General features: G+C 40.9%; 1 protein-coding gene across 2 annotated transcripts; it reads right to left on the minus strand.

Annotated features, from left to right (window-relative positions):
* Positions 1-8,103: 8,103 nt before the first annotated feature.
* LOC133508991 (aurora kinase B-like) lies at positions 8,104-18,760 on the minus strand. 2 transcript variants are annotated; one of them, XM_061835606.1, is made up of 8 exons: positions 18,576-18,758; positions 15,595-15,670; positions 15,469-15,514; positions 14,064-14,255; positions 10,200-10,338; positions 9,934-10,082; positions 9,639-9,813; positions 8,104-8,397 (listed from the first exon to the last, which is right to left on the minus strand). In XM_061835606.1, the coding sequence occupies exons 1-8, from the start codon at positions 18,579-18,581 to the stop codon at positions 8,206-8,208; spliced, it is 975 nt and encodes a 324-aa protein (XP_061691590.1). In that variant the 5' UTR covers positions 18,582-18,758; the 3' UTR covers positions 8,104-8,205. The 2 variants fall into 2 exon arrangements, with proteins under 2 accessions (XP_061691590.1, XP_061691591.1); XM_061835607.1 differs by lacking the exon at positions 14,064-14,255 and having other exon boundaries at positions 18,576-18,760.
* Between the last annotated feature and the right edge of the window lie 641 nt (positions 18,761-19,401).

The following is a 19,401-nucleotide window of genomic DNA, read 5'->3' on the forward strand; positions in this document are numbered from 1 at the left end:
TTATTTTACTTATTTTTTTAATTATGATGCTTATGGGCGGCACAGTGGATCAGTTAGTAAAGCTTTGGCGTAAGAGTTCTGAGGTCCCATGTTCAATCCCGGACCCGCCTGTGTGGAGTTTGCATGTTCTCACCGTGCCTGCGTGGGTTTCCTCCGGCCAGTCCGGTTTTCTCCCACATTCCAAAAACATGCAACATTAATTGGACACTCTAAATTGCCCCTAGGTGTGATTGTGAGTACGTCTGTTTGTCTCACTGTGCCCTGCGATTGGCTGCCAACCAGTTCAGGGTGTACCCCGCCTCCTGCCCGTTGACATTTGGGATAGGCTCCAGCACTCCCTGCCAACCTCGTGAGGATAAGCAGTGGAGAAAAGCGATGGATGGATGATGCCTATGGACAATGAAGCTGGACCAAAAAAGGTTTTAGGAGACAGACTGAGGGACAAAAAGAAACAAAATTGGGGCATCAACCGCCACAGAACAATACTGTATTCAGACAGTCTAGATATTTAACCACGAGTAACGTTATGACAGTCAAATCGTTTTCTTATTTGTGGATTGAGTGGGACACACGTTGAGGATATGCAGCAACTAACCAATAGAACAAGCTGAGAGAAAATATGACAAAGTGTGGGAAATGAGCAATTGGTGGGATGCTTTTTATAGTATCTAAATACCTTTAAAAATCTGTGAGTTGATATTATTACCTGTACTGTAAGTTTTTCCAGCACAAGCAGTTAGTGGTTGTTTCTACAGTACTATGAAAAACTATTTGCCCCCTTCTTGCTGTTTTTTTTTTTTTATTGGGGCGTATCTCGCACGCAGGTTTCAAATTATCAATGTTAATATCACTCAGAGACAACCCAATGAAATACAAAATGCAGTTTTCAAATGATTCAATTGGGGCACAAAGAAAATCCAAACCTTTCTGACTTTCTGTGGAAAAATTAATTACCCCCTTAACCTAATAATGGGTTGTGCCACACTAAAATAACTAAAAACTGAAATGACTTGGTGATGAGTCTTTCACATCACTCTGGAGGTATTTTTTCCCACTTTTCTTTGCAGAATTGTTTCTGCTCCGCCCTTTTTGGAGGGTTTCTAGTATAAATTGCCCATTTAAGGTCACATCACAGCATGTCAGTTGGGTTTAAATCCGGACTTTGACTTGGCCACTCCAAAACCTTATTTTATGTATTTATTTATTTTCGATCCATTCAGAGGTGGATTTACTGGTGTGTTTCTGATCATTGTCTTGCTGCATGATCCAAGAGCGCCTGAGTTTGAGGGCATGAACTGATGGCCAGATGGTCTCCTTTGGGATTTTCTGGTGCACAGCAGAATTCGTTGTTTCATCAATCGTAAGTCAAGGGTGATTTATATTATTGATAAAGGTTTCAATGGAAGTATTAAAATGGAAGGTAGAAGGCATCTTTTTTGATTCAAGTTTGACACAGAGAGAAATTGGAATATGATTGCTGATTATTATTAGATGTATTTCTTAAGTAGTTTTGACCACCTGAGTTATTTGTAAGAAGTTTTTCTTTCACAATTATTTGTGTTTCTGTTTTGCAGTTAGACCCCTCTGTGTATCCATCATAGATGTCATTGAATATTCTATAAATGTCAACTCTTTTGTGTTTTGAGTTTGTTGCCGATAATTCTTCATTGGATGGTACGAGACTGTGTTGTTTGTTGATTTTGTGTCATTCAGCCTGAACTCCTCTTCAGCTCCTTTTGATTTTACACATACTTGCTGCTGGAAGTGTTCATATTATACAATGATTGGACATGGATGATTCCCTGTTCGCAGTCCTACTAGTCTGTGTACTTCATGGAAGCTAATGTTAGTAAATGTCTCCTTTGGGATTTTCTGTACTATTGACAAAGTTTTTGACTTGTGCCTCTGGGTTATCAGGTGTACTCTCGGAAATGCCAGAACAGAAGGTTCAAGCGCATGTTTAACTGTAAATCTAGCGGTCCTTTCTTGTTTTTATCATTTTCTTTCAAGAACTTCTTCTACCGCAGTTGTATTGCCTTTATGGCTGAATGAAATTTTGGCATTGTCTTCCTTCGGCTCTTTGACTTACTGGTCCGTGAAATCCAAGCTGGTTTTAGGCTCCTTAATCTTCTGGTGTAATAGATCATGAAGAGATAGCTACTTTACAATGGAGGAGAAGCCAGGAATATGGGCGTGATGGGAGCTGGGTACTGAATTTTCAGCGCTAGTGGACGAATTAGCCTGCCATCTTTTTAGCGCTTTGCTGCCGTCATCATGCCGGAATCCGCTAGTTTCCATGGCAAAGTGATCGAAAGTTTCAGCGATGAAATATTCAAGTGGCTCCACAATGGTATCTTGACGTCAGTGGGGTTTTGGGGTCTTTGCAAAAAAAGAAGAAAAAAAAAAGGGGGTGGGGGGCATTGTGATTTTTATCATCAACCAATGTTTGTGGTCAATTTAGCAGTTATAGGACAATCAGGAACAAAGGTTTTGTTCTTTGTGTCCTCAAAGGGCCGGTTTCCTGAAATCCCAGTGTCCCTCTGCTCTCCTCTCTTGGCAATCAGTCAGCGTGTACTGGCGCTCTCTGGAGGGCACTGCTGCCAAGCTGAGGGACAAAGCTGAAGCAGTCAGTCCACAAGCCATCCCAGTCGTCAAACACCAGAAGACCACTACTCGAGGTTAGATTGCAATAATGTCAATTGTAGGACAGTCACGGTCACATCTTTTTGGAATCGATTATCCTATAGAGCTCCTTCACCTATGTCATCAAATCAGGTCACTGGCCGGAAGTGCCGGTCAAACAAACCATTCTTCAATGCCAAGTCGGTTGGAGAAGACGTGAAAAGGTCTTATAGCACAACGCCCAGAGTTTTGTCCGATACCGTTAAACATTTAGAAGGTGGTAATACACGAAAGTACGTTGAAAAATTAGAGACACGTGGCATAGAGGGCCCATATTTAATGCCGAAGTCGATGTTTTCGCCGATAAGAAATTGGACTGTTAACCCACTTCCGCTTGTCTTGGACAACTGGATCTGCACATGTATCTGGTGAGTAAGTCGTCAAGATTTACATGGAAGAGTTTGAAAGCGTATAAAAGTCTGGGCGCATACAAATACTTTGTTGCTGGATCTGTTCTCAATCAAGATGAAATCCCACATAGTGATGGAACCACTCAGATTTTTTTCAATACAAATACCAATATTTAAATAAATGACCTCCTGGTTTTACAAAAACTCGCATTCATTAACTATGATGGGGGGGTGGGGGGGGACAGCGAGTCAGCTCCTCCGTACACGAAGCATGTTGCTGCCATATATTAAACTTCTCCATGAGAGATTATTATTATTTTTTTTAATAATGCATTGTTCTGAAATGAGTCCAATGCGTATTTAAAAAAAAAAAAAAAAAAAAACGCTGGGATAAGCTTCAGTTCACGTACACGGAAGCGCGTTGCGGCCACACATTGAACTCTGGTAAATCTCTGTTTTTTTAAATATGCATTGGACTCATTTGAGAACAATGCATATTGGGAAGGGAAAAAAGGAGAAGTTTACTGAAGATTAACATCTGGCCGCAACATGCTTGCGTGTACATTGGAGAAGACTGTCTTTTTTTTTTTTTTTTTTTTTTAACGCATTGTTCTCAAATGAGCCAACTTGGCATTATAAATACATGTTGGGAATTTGAGATTGAGAAGAATAATTCCTACCTGAAGTGAAGTAATCGCTACAGAGTTGTGTGTATTTGGTTGGGCACCATCCATCACGTTTAATTGCCAAAATCCATCGATCTTTTCTGGTCTTTTCAGCTGGTATTGTATAGAATGACCTCTTTGAATATCTGTCTCGTCTGTTGTGACAACCAACAGGACAACAAGTCTCAGGGATTGTGAAGATTCTGCTCCGGTTCAATGTCCCCCACATTGTCAAGCAGCTCTTTTTGACCGGCAATATGGTGATGTCACGTGCACGAGCTCTATAGATACTGCACTAAGTACTCGAATAATTGCCCCCACTCCTCAAAAATGTATTTTCATTTGAGCGCTGGGTTTCTGTCCTTAACCTGCACATGTTGGTACTGAGTCTACGAGAACAACAGAATCAGCCTTTCTAAAATCGCTAGCATTTGCAATTAGCATTAATGGGCTACTGATTACATTTTTTTGGAGGGGTGGGGGAGACGCAAAATACTTTTGTTTTCACTGTACTTTTTATTTGAAAACTTCTGAGTATTACAATGAAGCTGGAAGGTTTCTGCTTGAAAGCATACAAATGAGTTTCCGTACAGGTGGGTGCAAATATTGTATATTAAAAATTAATTAATTTTGAAATCATAGTCATGGTCAACAAGGGAAATTTCATAGACTATAACTGTAGTGGGTCCACAACACTGTGGCGTTTTAGTTTACTTTATTGGGGAATTTAATCGCCCAAAACTACAAATAATAACTGGAGGTATTTTACTCATACTAAGATGGACGAGGATCCATTGCAGGGGATGCTTTTATTTGTACATACACGTTTTTTTTTTTAAATCCAAATGTCCAATAAAGTCTTGAAAATAAAAATTTGAAAATGCTTGAAAACCCAAACAAAGAAAGAAAAGTGGGTTGAGCTCTGACTTTTGCCTCATTCAGGTTCACATGCCACCTCCAGGAAAGAATCCCGGTTGGACAGCAGCAGTATCCATGGTGGTCTACCCACCCCGACCCTCACCTCCACTGCCCAGAAGCAGCCACGCATTGTTGCGTGCACGAGTGATGTCCTCTTGGAATCCGATATTGGCAGTGATTCGACTGAACTGGAGTCTGAGGATGAATTCTCCTCAGGGTGTGTTTTTTTTTTTTTTTTTTTTTTTTTTTTTGTATCTCATAATGGAGATGTATACACAGACACACACACACACACACGCATCGTGTCCCACCTCAAAATATTCACACCCGTTCATGTTTTTCTATATTTTACTGTTACTTATTCTATGTTACTTATTGTAAAGGGAGACTCATCTGGGGAACCTTTCATTCATCAGGGGCCATTTCACGTTTTATAAACTTCTCCTAAGTCAAAATGCATGGATGAAAAATTACGATGCAAGGTAATATATATATATATATATATATATTGGCGGCACAGTGAATTAGGTGGAAAGCGTTGGCCACACAGTTCTCAGGTCCCGGGTTTAATCCCAGACGCGCCTGTGTGGAGTTTGCATGTTCTCCCCGTGGCTGCGTGGGATTTCTCCGGCCACTCCGGTTTCCTTCCACATCCCAAAAACAACATTATTAATTGGACACCTGAAATTACCCCTCGGCGTGATTGTGAGTGCTGCGACTGTTGTCTGTCTCTGTGTGCCCTGCGATTGGCTGGTAACCAATTCAGGGTGTACCCCGCCTCCTACCTGATGACAGCTGGGATAGGCTCCAGCACGCCCTGTGACCGTTGTGAGGATAAGCAGCAAAGAAAACGGATGGATACATGGATGGTAATAAATATATTGAGCATTAGTGGGTTAAATGTGGGGATGGTTATAGCAGTTGCTATTGTTTTTCGAATTGTAAAAGCTTTTTATTGGTCATGGCGTTTCAACGCATTCTGAGCCAATGACAGCTTGAAAGATTTGACAGGTTTGAGTGTTTTGGTGCCATTCAAGGTGTATAAAATGACACAGAGAGAGATTAGAAAAAAAAAAGTTTCTGAATTCACACACAATGATCATTTACAGAGTCGGACGGCTCTCTAATCCTGCTAGGCATTTTTAGAACTGTTTTTAAATAAAGTTAGGAGCATTAAATAAACCCTTAACCACATTTAATATCGTTAGCATTTATTCTTTGGGTTCATCTGGAATGCTTTTCCAGATTGGGGAGAGTATCAGTGTATTTTATTGTAATGACGATTTAATCATGATTTGGGAAGAATGAACAAAACACTTGGAAGACCTTACAGACATTTCTGAACTTTTATTGTCATGTTCAACAGTGCCAAGGAGTGAATTGTGTTCTTCGAGAATGCTACGGCTTCAGTTTTCCACCAGATGTCCTCATCACTGAAGCCTTGAAGCGTTGAACGTTTACGTGCAATTTTTAGGAAAGCCTCGATGCTTCGTGTGGCTTCCCTTGCTCACCATTCCTGATAGTAAATTTAGTTGACAAAATCATAAGTGGAGTAAAAACAAAACTGGCTGCTGCTTCAAAATAGTGGCACCGCGCACTTGTGTAAACATGCATTTTTGTGTTCATTTGAGTCTCACACGTTTCAGATCCCAGATGCCGGATTTGATTCTCACGAAGAGATCAAACTCCACCGAAGATGACAAAGAACCAAGCACATCCTTGTAAGAGGATTTGGGAAATCATGAAATTGGACGATTGTCCCCTTCGTGTGTATTCTTGTGTATCTGCAGATTGCCGCCGATGGAGGAGTGCGACGTAGAGCAAGAGGAACCAATGTCTGATGAAGCTGAAAGTGATTCTTCATCCGTGCCGGTAAAACAAATCAACATGCATAAGTCAGATAGATAACGCTGTGTAATATGGCTGACTGTTTGTTTTGTTGTTTCCCCCCTGCACTAAACAGCCTTCCACCCAGCACAGAAGTGTCTTTGAACTGTTCAACTGAGACACACTAGCCAACAGTTTTTTGTTCTGTTTTGTTATAGAAGGATGTTCCTAAAGGATTTCAGCCAATAATTTTGTTGGAGTCTTAGCAAGCACTATGAAATGGATTTTAAAAGGCTCTACATTATTGTTAGGATACCGTAAGTTGTTGTTGTTGTTGTTGTTCAGAAGAGCTGTTTTATTTTGATTGGTATACTTGTTTGACTCTAATGGTGAAATGTTCAAATCTGTCTTGATCATTAATCATATGAATTTACTATGCCCTCATATTTGTTATGCATTCATACTTAAATATTTTCAATACTATATTGTATATAGTGAAATACAATATTTTCAATATGGTGATGTGATTCTCAGTTTGAATAAAATGCTCTGGAGAAGAAAATTTTCACATTTTTGTCACCCTGAAAAACTCATCTATCCTTCCATTTATTACACTCAAAAGACGAAAGTCCATAATTTTTACTCTAACAGGGTTTGAATATTTGTACTGTCTTTGTTATTTCATGGTTTTCAAAACATGAAGAACCAGGTGAAACACATTGAATTTTATTTTAAGAGGATTCAAATTAAACGGGCGTCCATTTCAGAAAACCATTAACAAAATATACATTATAATTTGATGGTTAAGTTTATCAGTTGTATTTAAAAAAAAATTCTGTAAAGTTCTGTAAATCCGGTCATATTGGAATGAAGGTCTAAGCTACGTCTTTCCCATGAGATGCAAGTAGCATACTCGAATCAAAGTACTGTATAGCTTTTTCATAACCTCTAGGTGGTGGCATATGTTTATAAAATGTCAGTCTTTTTCATTTTCTCCTGTACCGACAGTATATTATATCATATGCACTATTGACAATTTGGGTGGTAAAATTGTGCCTTACACCTTAGATATTATGGGTAGTTGTAGCTTAAACTGTGATATAAGGAACATTACTTCTGCCAGTCAATAGCAATCATCTTTAAGATTGCTCATCTAACTGGATTTAATTGTAGCTCACGGTTTTTCTTAGGTCGGAGATGACTTTTTTTCTGGTGAGGAAATGATGCTCACAGGGAGCCCAACTGTCTAATGAGGTGTCATTTCTACAGTCATTACCAAGCTGAAGGCCCATTCATGTAACTCATACCAGGACAAGGGAGAGAGGGGCAGGGTGGGCCAAAGAAAAGGTTTTAAATATTCATTTTCAAAGTATTATTCACAAAAGTCTTTCTGATAACACACTCCTTTCAACAAATTGCCCAATTGCACAGCCTTCAGTGAGTGTATATCGCGAACGCTGTGTCTTGTTGGCTTTCTGAGAATGTACTGCACCTGCTGGTCACCTTTTTGACATGTAGGAATTAAAAATATACTAAAAACATGGATTCATCTGTTTACCACATTAGGCTGCTATTATTTTGAACACGACTGTACTATTTCACGGGTCTGTGAGAACTATCCTTGCTCATCCTCTTATGTAAAAAAAAAAAACCTTAAAACATTCATTTAACAACATTTTATTAGAACTGACAGAGTGAACCTTTTGTACAATATTAGGATACATCAGAAAATAAAAAACAAAACCAGAACTTAAAAAAAAAAATCAAGCAGGCAACTTTGGATTACAGGGTTTTGGTGGGACAGTTGGGGGTAAGACCCGGCGCGAGTTGCTGCGCACCCATGGGTGATCCATGACGCATTGCAGCGTGAGACGATCGGTGGGGCTGTGGCGAAGCAGCTTGCTGATCAGGTCCCGTGCACCCTCTGAGACAACCCTTGGGAACTTCAAATCCACCTGGCATTTAAAAAAAAAAAACTCAGGATGAATGGGTTCATAAAGCAATAACTTGTCAAATTCTGCTTTTGATTTGTAATTTGATAAAACCTACAGGAATGGTCAAAGAATGTACCTTAACCAACTGCACGACACTCTTGACCAGGATCTCCCCCCCCCCCCCCCCATCAAGTCAGAATGTTTGTTTTGACCCAACTATTTCAAAAGCTATGACTTCACAATAAGGGCACCCGTTGAGTTCACCAAATTTTACAGCAGCATGAAATACACTTCCCCACAGCTAAATGACAAAAGAGTACAATTAGCCCTCCATCCCATCACATCCCATGAGAGAGCGAATTCAGTGGCGAATGACACCGCTACATGCAACTAGTGTGCAACAGGGCATACTAAAGCTTCCAGGAGTACACAGACTTATTTTCCTCAACTGTTTTTTGTTTGGAAACGAGACAATCTTGGATATGCCTGTAACGAAGGACTGCAATGATTCATCATAAAAATGATAAAAACTGAAAATGCAAAGTGTTGGCAACAACTGTCATGCCATGATGTAAATCAACCGCTGCGTGGCGCCATTGTGACATCATGTCACCTGCTCTGTTCCCCAATGCGGTGGACCCAGAGGCTGCCGAGTCCATGGGCATGACATATTTGGAGCTCTCAACCAATCAATACACTGACACAGCCGTCCAACTCTGTCCACTCACTGTGTGATTCTCACTCACCACAAAAATGACAATTTGAGTATGGTAAAATATTTTCAGTTTTGTTTATCGAACAATTAAGTCGATACAGAAATGATGGGCCAAGCTTAGATCGCGTAGTTCTTCACAGTGAAATGTTCCAAACAGGGTTTTTTGTCCCCTAACATTTCTCAAAACTCACACCGATCTGATCAGCATCAACTGATGATTAAAATTTTATGCTGAATGGTTTTCATGTCATAACGGGCAGATCAGATCAAAGACATCATTGATTGCCTCTGCAAAACATTCAATCTGCGTCGTCCTCCGTTGTCTGATCTGACCCCCCTGCCCTCAGAACCCTGGTCGTGTAAAGCCTAGAATCATTAGTTTTGCATTTTCTATCCAACAGCAAAAAGTCATATCAGACACTAGAGCCAATTCAGTAAGGATCTGTGGAAAAGACAAATTCCACATCTTCTGTTAGCAACGGCTGTAATGTGGTCATTTTACCTGAAAGATGCAGATATTGTTCGAAAAACTGCCTCCATGACCTACCATCATAATTCTTCTGTACGTTTCAGACTGAGAGCGACTTTCAAAGGGAGGGTTCCCCACAAGGCACTCAAAACAGAGGACTCCGACACACCACAGGTCCACCTTCTCATTGTGGGTGCGGCCCTCGACCATCTCGGGAGGGAGGTAATCCAAGGTTCCACACATTGTGCGACGCCTGCACAAATGTCAAGTTTGCAATTGTGGCTTTAAAAAAATTAACAAAAAACAAAACAAAAAAAAAAAAAAACACCTCCATTTTGAAAAATCTTTACAATGACAGTTCAGGGCTGCTTACCTGAGAGAAGGCGCATGAACTGACCAACCAAAATCTGCAATTTTCAGCTCTCCACGAAAGCCAAGAAGGAGATTCTCTGGCTTGATATCGCGATGGATCACTTTCTTGGAGTGGCAGTACATCAGCGCATCAGAGATCTCTTCCATGTACTGGAAATGGAAGCAGTGAAAGCTTCAGAACTTTTTCCACTTATAAACAATCATTGAAAACGGCACTGTCCCCGTTGACCAGATTCACGCGTCCCATTTTCGACCACAATGTCTTACAGTGGCAGTACGCTGGTCATCAAAGCGTCCGTATTTCTGGAGCTCTTTGTATAGCTCGCCTCGTGGCGCATATTCCAGCACCAAAAACACCCTCTTGCGATCATGAAAGTAGTTGTAAAATCGAAGGATGTTGGGATGCCTGAGAAAGAAAAGAAAAAAAAAAAAAAAAAAAAAAAAGAATCGTTATGTTTACCGTGGTATCATGAATTACAAGTGGCTCAATTTAGAAGTTTTGAGATCTGGGCTGTCCCAGATTTCTTTTTTTTTTTTTTTTTTTTTTGACTCGTGCAAAATTTTGAGATGAAAACAGGTAGGAGTGACTTTGAAAGATCAATTGACTCCTCCGTACAGGGCACTTAACCACGCCTCCTGAAGTTACGTCACCCCACGTGTGCTAACCTCAGACAAACAATGAGCAAAAATGGCGGCGCAGGAAGAAAAGACTACAGCGAAATTGTCCGATTTTCCAGCTGATTGCTCACTCGCATTCTTAGCAAACAGTGAAATATCGTTGAAAAGCAGACAGCAGGGCTTCAAGTATTTCAGCGAGGGGTATTTACATGCATATCGACGGAGAAACCATTGATATTAGCGCGAGATCTTTCCAGAGTCAGAGGAAGACCGAGAAGCCACATAATATAATATATTATAACCCAAAGACGAATTCGTCATTGACAGTTTCCTATTTTCGTGTTACCTATCACACTTGTGTGCAGAATCTGTATGTGTATCTGTATAGCCGTTTGTGAACCGCCGTGTGAAGGAAAAGAAGAAGGCGAGGCTTGATTTACGAGTTGTTTCTCTCGTTTTCTTTGTGTAACGTCACCCGATCCCCTCAATAGTTATTCTTGAATTAGTGCCGAACCTACGTAAGTCCCGACCGAGTACGACAATCACTACTTTATAGTGTCCTCAAACATCCTTCCTTCAGTCTTGGTGTCTCGGTGCACGTCTAAGGCTTTTAGGACTGGCTAGTCCGGTTTAGCTTAGTTCCCTAGCCGCGAACAAAGACACACGTTTGTGCAGTCAGGTCCTCGCAAAATATCGCTCAACACAGATCAAGTGTGTCAATCATTCACACGTAGCTGTGTTATGCAAGCGAAGAACTGCTCATTCATTTAGATGAGACATGTATTGAAAATCAGATACAGGGCTTACCTTCGTGCGAACATATCTGTTCCGGTTGATTTTTGATGGATTCAGTTGATCATGCGATCTTCCACAAAGTTTGATCCATCGAAGACATTTTTCGTACTCGGTTTTCTGTTCCGGTTGATATTAGATGGATTCAGTTGATCATGCCATCTTCCACAAAGTTTGATCCATCGAAGACATTTTTCGTACTGGGTCTTCGGTTTTGGAAAGGGTACGAATTGAACTCCACCAACTAGCCTTTCAGGATACCTGTCGCCACTATTACAAAGGCCGTGACTACACCTCTTAACCATATCTATTGTTAAAGAACCCAAACACGCGATAAAACGCTAACAAAAGCTATACTGGACCATGCAACGTTGTCTGAGGGAACGGCGGGTGCAAAAAAGGGGGCGTGGTTTATGCAGATCTCTGGCCTCTGATTGGTCAGCGACGCGGATGACGCAATTTCTACGGAGGGGTCAATTAAAAAGATAGTTAAAAGTTAAATCATAAAAGAAACTAAGTGCATTCATCCATCTTAACTGCTTATCCTCACTAGGGTCATAGGTGTGTTGGAGCCTATCCCAACTATCTTCGGACAGGAGGTGGCTACACCCTGAACTGGTTGCCAGTCAATCACAGGGCACATACATGTAGGGTTCACACAGTCAGTCTGACCCAAAAAATTTTAGGGCTTTTTAGGGGCATTCTTAGGGGCTGACACGAAAAATGTAGGGCCGACACGGAAAAAATTTAGGGCTGACACGAAAAATTTAGGGCCATCGTGGGAAATCAAGAGTAAGGAAAAAAGACTCACCCAATGGTGCCATCAACCGTTCTTGGTTCATCAAATGTTCCAGTACCTCAGTACCTGTGACAGTGATCACCTGTCGCCCCTTGTGGTAGTTCTCATTGTATGACCATTGTCAACGTCTTCACATAACAGTGTACAGAAAAACAGATTCTAACTACAATTGCAACTATATACTTAAATGTCTTCTATTGATGTCTGTCTCAGCACCCCTACTCTAGCTCCTTGAGCCTACCCAGTGCCTCCTCTATTTGTTGCTGCAGAGGTGCCAAAGTGGCTCTCTTGTCCTTTGCTCTGCCTCTGAGTGCATTGGCCTCGGTGATAAACCTCAGATTCCTCTTTTCTTCTGCCTCCTCACACAGCCTGTCAGCCTTCTCAATAAGCGTAGATATGTCAGTCTCTATTCTGGCTTTTTTGGCTTTGAGGCAGTAGAGATGAAAAGTGGGCAGGTACGAAGTCTTCCTTTCCCCACAGTGGTAGTTTTTAGCAAGGTCACTGTCTGGGAACATGACTGCAAACACTTTCAAATTATTTTCACAAGATTTGTAACTGTAATGGCTGCAGATCACTTTTAAAGTCCACACGATCTCTGCCTTTAACGAGTCCGTCTTCGTGTATTGAACCACGTTCATAAAGCCTGACTTCCGGCTGGTTGAAGCCGATGGCTGGACAACTGTAGGTGCGCATGCACTGCCAGTACCACTGCCTGAAGTTGATGCTTCACTATCTTGATATTTTAGAAACAGATTCATACCAACGGAAGATGAGAGAGTCTTCGCCAAATCAGCATGTCTCCTGTTTTTCCGGTGCAACTCCAGCGCTTTGACGCCCATCTTTTCAAGCTGGTAACTCTGCTTGCACAGATGGCAGTAAAACATGTGCCGATCTATTGGATCTCGACGAACCCAGCTCCCGAACTCCTTACTTTCAACCCAAGCATATTGAAAAATGCACTTCCCCATGATACAAGTTGGATCGATGAAAGAACTACGCTACGCCGTAACGAAGACGAAGTGAAATGCCTACTCACGGAAACAAACAATGGAATATCGACAAGTTGTCAACACGGTGACTTCCGTTGACAATTTCCGGCTGTTTTGGACGCCAGACGGATCGGTATTTTTTTTTTAAATAAAAGATAATTTTTTTTAGGAAGAATTTCGGCAGTAGAGGTCCTCCCTTGGATTTTTTTTAATTTAAGGCCTTTTTAGGGGCTTGACCGGTTTTTGCGGATTTTTAAGGACTTTCAGGAGCCCCTAAATGCACCTTCGAAAATTTAAGGGTTTTTAGGGACTTTTAGGCCCGCGTGCGAACCCTGCACATATAAATAACCATTCACACCTAAGGGCAATTTAGAATGTTCAATTAACCTACCGTGCATGCTTTGGGGATACTGGGAGGAAACTGGTGTGACTGGAGAAAACCCACACAGGCACGGGGAGAACATGCAAACACCACATGGGGGACGATTTGACCTAACCGAGGCAGTTTTGGTTGATTGCGTGACCGCATGCCAAAGAAAGAAAATCATCCATCTTGTCAATCGCTTGATTCACGTGTGGCCAATACGTTGATCGTGCGCACATAAAAAGCTCGTTATAGCAAACCGGCCTCCTATTTACTGTCCATCTTTTGCTTTCTCCAGGGCAGTCGCGCCGATGCGCGCCCCCATCGGTAGATTGACAGAGGCTGGCTGCTTTAAAAGTAGATCTTGAGGTTAAAAAAAAAAAAAAAAAAAAGTCGGGCACCCATGCTTTCATTAGTTGGCAACCGTGCTACCAAATACTTATTTATTTCCACTCCCGGCTGATGTTGAATTATTGGATAACCCTATCCTAGAAAGGAGCGTGTTTGACCACAGAGGTTTCCACTGTACTCTGTTGATGGCTGTGAAGTGAGTCAAGGGAAAGACTTACTTGAGGTGGGACTGGATCTCAATTTCCCTCCTGAGCTGGTGCTCCACACCTTCCTTCTCGATTTGGGACTTAAACAACACCTTCAGAGCCACAAGGGCTTCCACCTGCTTCACCTTTGCAAGGTACACGTTGCCAAACTTGCCCTTTCCCAGAGGTCGACCGATGTCAAAGTCGTCAATGGTGAGCTGCTTTCTGTAAAAGGGTAGGAGACGTTCAATATTGGTTCAGGAAGTCCGCTAAAATGATTCAGCACCTGGCCACAAAAATCCACAAGTGCGCACACGTATATGCCGATGCAACAAGCCCATTTTGAGTGCCGTGCTGGCAGCACCGCTAAGCTAGAGAAGTCAAAGTTGTCAAAAACAAAAGACCAAATGAAGATGTTAGCCTTTATTTATTTATTTTTTTAATGTACAGACACCCTCAAAAAATTTGTGTGTGTTTGTGTGTGTGTGTGTATATACACCTTAATAAGACATGATAGTCATTTTAAATATAAGACTTCCATCAGACAATTTATTATCCCAAGCCACGCAAAGCCACAAAATAAGGATGAAAGAGCCACATGCAGCTCCAGAGCTGCAGGTTGCTGACCACTGATCTAAGCATTCATACCAAAATCAACTCAAAATCAAAAATCGATTAAACAGCAAAAGAAATTCCCTCCAGAAGAATTTCCACAAAGTTGTCTTAATTACATATTTTGAAAAAATCCTCAAGAACATGACAGTGGAACAGTTATTGGATATTTTCTAATGGAATAGAATGAAAGTACACACAGCACAACCATTACTCAATAATCGTACTCATTAATGACTCCAACATTTTAAAGGGTTTTTTTTTTTTTTAATTTACTTCCCCGCTTCCCCTTCCCGTGTTGAAAGTCCCCTGCATATTCTTTCCCCCCTAAACTACAAATTTACAAATCAATGACAATCTATAAAGAACTGAATCTGGAAGAAGCATTGAAAATGGAATTAGAATTGTAATTTTAAACCTGAGGATGAAGGGTTTTCCTCATTTTTGGGGTGGATTTTGGCAGTGTGCATCATTCAGGAGAAATTATGCTCCAATGATTTCCATTCATAGAAGATATGTTTCAGATCCACCCACATTTTATTGCTTGAAATGCCCCTCCCACATGCTTTAATCATTTACCACACTTTTACACCACATAAACATCTGTGAAGGCAAAAACAAATTCCAATCATATTGTGCGTTTTGCAGTCGTGGAATTAAAAAAAAAACATTTGTTGTATTGTTTAAGTGTTAAAATACCCCTCCCACATGCTGTCATAACATTGGTAACATTTAAATGGAGCCGTTTTATACATTTTGAATGAATTTCAATTAGAAAATGTTCAACAAATTTGTGGGGGGAGTCAGGGAATTACTGTTTACTTACTTTGGAACCAAAGTGGAGGATGAAGCAACACACTCACTCTCTGTTCCTAAAAATTTGATATACACCATCAGGATAGTACATGAAATATCTGTAGGGGGCTTTATATTATGAAGAGGCTCGCATTACCTGGCTTGTCATTTTTGTCGCCATCTGGTGACTGCTTCATCGAAACAGACTGTGAGCCTGCCGCCATGCTGGAAGTCTGGTCAAATCGGTCAAAGGCAGACATGAATGACTTACCTCATGATCTTTACTGTCATACTCAAGAGTAAAATTACATCTATGTACAGCCACTTCTAATAAAGAAAAAATATTTTGCAATAGACTCTTTTCGACCACGTGACCTCATCCATGGTTTCACTCTACTCACACGCCGTTCACTCTATCGCTTTTGCATACAGACCTGAGTTACACAAATGTTCGTACAACTGTTCCAAGTGACGCATGATGGCTAAAAAGACTTTGGAACGTTATCGGGGCTCATTAGATGTTTCAAGAAACCGTTATGACAAGAAGTGTGCTTTGATCGACAATATCGACCCATATGCCTTGAAGAAACACAAATGGAGCAAGAATTTCGAACTGTGGGCGTCCGTAACCTATTGAGGCATCGTCAACTATCGATACGCACTTATAACATGAACCATCTAAAGAATGACAAAGGTCTGGAGGCCCATACTCAATTCATCAATGGCTGAGTTCGTATTGCGCCGGTATCCATTGTCAGCAACCTGTCTCCCCACACAGTTAAGGTTAGTGTAGCGCACAATGCAATTTAAACATGTCAGCTGAGGATACTTCATTTGTGAGTGAATGCTGTCAAAAGTATTCATTCGGGTGATTACAGTCAGCGTTGTGTTAAATTATGTTGATTAGACCAAGGAAAAAGGTGTAGATTATCCATCCATCCATTTTCTTCACCGCTTATCCTCACAAGGGTCGCGGGGAGTGCTGAAGCCTAACCCAGCTGTCAACATTCAGGAGGCGGGGTACACCCTGAACTGGTTGCCAGCCAATCGCAGGGCACATCGAGATAAACAGCCGCACTCACAATCACACTTAAGGGCAATTTAGAGTGTCCAATTAATGTTGCATGTTTTTGGAATGTGGGAGGAAACCCATTCAGGCACAGGGAGAACATGCAAACTCCACACAGGCAAGTCCGGGATTGAACCTGGGACCTCAGAACTGTGAGGCCAACGCTTTACCAGCTAACCCACCGTGCCGCCTGTAGATTATTATTATTTTCATTTTTGCAAACATGTGCACATAACGATCACTTTGGACAGATGAGAAAAGCAAGTGCAAACCAAATATGTAAACAATTAAATCAAGATTAAGACAGATTCATTATAGAGTACTAGGGAAGGGGATTCACTTCAGTTTTAGTTGCTTTTGTGGGTTTACAGAAAATACAGATTTTGAGAGCCATGCATTGTATTCACACAGGGGTATTACAGTATGTAGCCCCTTGGTCCAAAAGAATACTTGTCTTTCACAGAACTTAGTTATTGCTAAGTAGGTGTGAAATTCTAAAAAGGTATCCAATATCTACCAAGAACAAAATGCTCATAGCAAACTCTGACATAAGGGAATGATTTGACTTTTAGATCGGCTCTGCTGACAGCCACAGTTCTCGCCATTTAGTTGATAACTGCTCAGTTTTCTCGCACTGGTTCTTGATCACAGCTGGCAGTCGAAAGAACGCTTTACAACGCCCACTTTTGTTTGAGGAACCGTTAACATAGTAGTGCGCCTTCATTCATACGCCTTTCTGAACTGATTTCTGCTTAGTTACGGTTTGTTTACTCAAATTCACCCATCCAAAATGGCACCCGTTCTCTAAGTCAGAAGTTGTGTGACGTCAGTCAAAAACAGTCTAGAAAATTTGAGGGATCTACAGAACGCTTCCCCCCACCCCATCAGTCTATCTTGCGATACAGAGTCTCAAGCCTATATGTAACCACCAAAACTATATTTTAAATGTGGAAAAGAGCAACCAAAACATAAGTAAAATAATCAAAGTAAAAAATAAAGACCTAACAAACTAGAATAAATTTGGTCATTAAGTACACCTAAAATGTATGATTTATTTTACTTGATGTTTTTATTTTCAGTCTAATTTCATGTCAAGCCACTGATTGTGTCGTGCCAGTGTCAAACTCAAGCCCCAAGGGCCAGATCTGGCCACTACATGATAATATGTGGCCACCAATGACAAAACCAGTGGATCAATGTCCGTCACGAAAGTAGCCACATCCAACTGATCTTCCAGTGGATTTTAAACGCGTGGAGCATGAAAGAGTACAAACATTTTGGGATTAAAAGGCTCGACTGCTACGTGAGGAGCGTAACTCGGGATGAAAATGACACTGGGAAGGACAGACTGAATTTATCTGCCATTTTACTGCTGTTTCAGTCACTGTTTGGAAATAAAGTATGTCAATGAACATTTACAAAGTCTGTGAGGATATCTAATTTTTATAACATACCAGTGCGTACGGTACAGAGTACCCTATATCAGCAGCGGATGGTTGGGCGCGACCCGTGTTTGGAAGAGAAAAAAAAAAGTGGGTATGGCCAATTAACTGCTGCTCACTGTCATCCACAAAATATGGGAACTAGTTTAACTACCACAAATTCAAATATATATATATATTTTTTTTTGGGGGGGGGCAACGGGCAAGGCCATACTGTACTGTATTTCTTCAAAGGAACAAGTTATGACCGCGCGCTCCTATATCCAATGGTATCGTCTATTCTGATGCCACATTTTGATTTTTTTTTTTTTTTGTAACTCTGTTATATAACGCGCATAGACTGGGAACAATGGTAAACGACTACCGGTAGTAGCCATAACGGCAAGTGTTTCACCAACGACAAAAAAAAACAAAAAAAAACCTTGGGTCATTTAGAACGATTAACACCTCCAGCGTGTGTATTTGAAATATTCGGGGTTTTTTTAAAGATAATTTGACAAATGTAGGCTAACCCAACATCGGCTAGGTATCATAACGCCCTGTGACCTGATCAAAAAGGTATAAATTCGGTGATACGCTCTCGTACTGCATTACCTCACAATTAATTGAGAAAAAAAAGACAATTACCTCCATATTCGTCAGAAATTGGCAACTTTAAAGGTGCCTCGAATTCTTCCTCGTCCTAAACAAGACGTCTTCGGCCCAACTTTTTCAAAATGCCAAGATGCAAGGACGGCGAAGTTGGTTGATTGCCTTGTTGCTCATCGATAGCTCCCATTGGCCAGGAATGACAGGAACAACAAGGGAAGGAAAAGGTATCATTGGCTTAAATTTAAATTCAAATTTAAACAAGTGGACTACGGAATTGATAAATTTATGAAGAAAAAGTATTCACTCAAGTGCTAAGAAAAGAGTTGAGAAACTTCTTTTTAAAAGTAGTCTCCTAAACGCTTTGTATTTTCATCATATTTTACTTTGATTTTTTTTAAATTGAAAGTCTACAAATCAGATTTGAATACTGATTGTTAAAGGAGAAATCCACTAGGTCATGTAATGTGTACCCTATCTTGACAATGTGATGTTAAATCCTCTCTCATTTGATAGTGTTTTGAGAAGATTTTTATTGACAATTACAAATTTTCAGGGGCACTGCCATTTTCACGAGTCACATGACCTACGTGGCAATGTGATGTGGATGTGACTTGTACCATGCCTCAACAAAGGCTTGATTACATGGGACACCATTTATGCCCAGCGTCGATTTCTCGTATTTATCCTCATCTGATGAAGAAATAGCAGTATCGGTTGATCGGGAAGACGGAGGAACACTTCCATATAGATTTGAACCTGTGGCTGTAATTAATGTTGAATATTCGGATGGTTCTTCAGGCGGAATAACGTGGACTCTGACTACTCAGAGGCCTACGCGCGACATAAGTGTGTCAACAAAGGC

Source organism: Syngnathoides biaculeatus, chromosome 11 (assembly GCF_019802595.1).
Source record: "Syngnathoides biaculeatus isolate LvHL_M chromosome 11, ASM1980259v1, whole genome shotgun sequence".
Lineage (NCBI taxonomy): Eukaryota > Metazoa > Chordata > Actinopteri > Syngnathiformes > Syngnathidae > Syngnathoides > Syngnathoides biaculeatus.

Bases quoted from the DNA above. Each gene is read 5' to 3' on its own strand.
- LOC133508991 (XM_061835606.1), bottom strand. The intron at 9,814-9,933 runs GTAAGCAGCCCT...ACATTTGTGCAG, and splicing joins GTTCATGCGCCTTCTCTCAG to GCGTCGCACAATGTGTGGAA. The intron at 8,398-9,638 runs GTAGGTCATGGA...TTTAAATGCCAG, and splicing joins CGTACAGAAGAATTATGATG to GTGGATTTGAAGTTCCCAAG.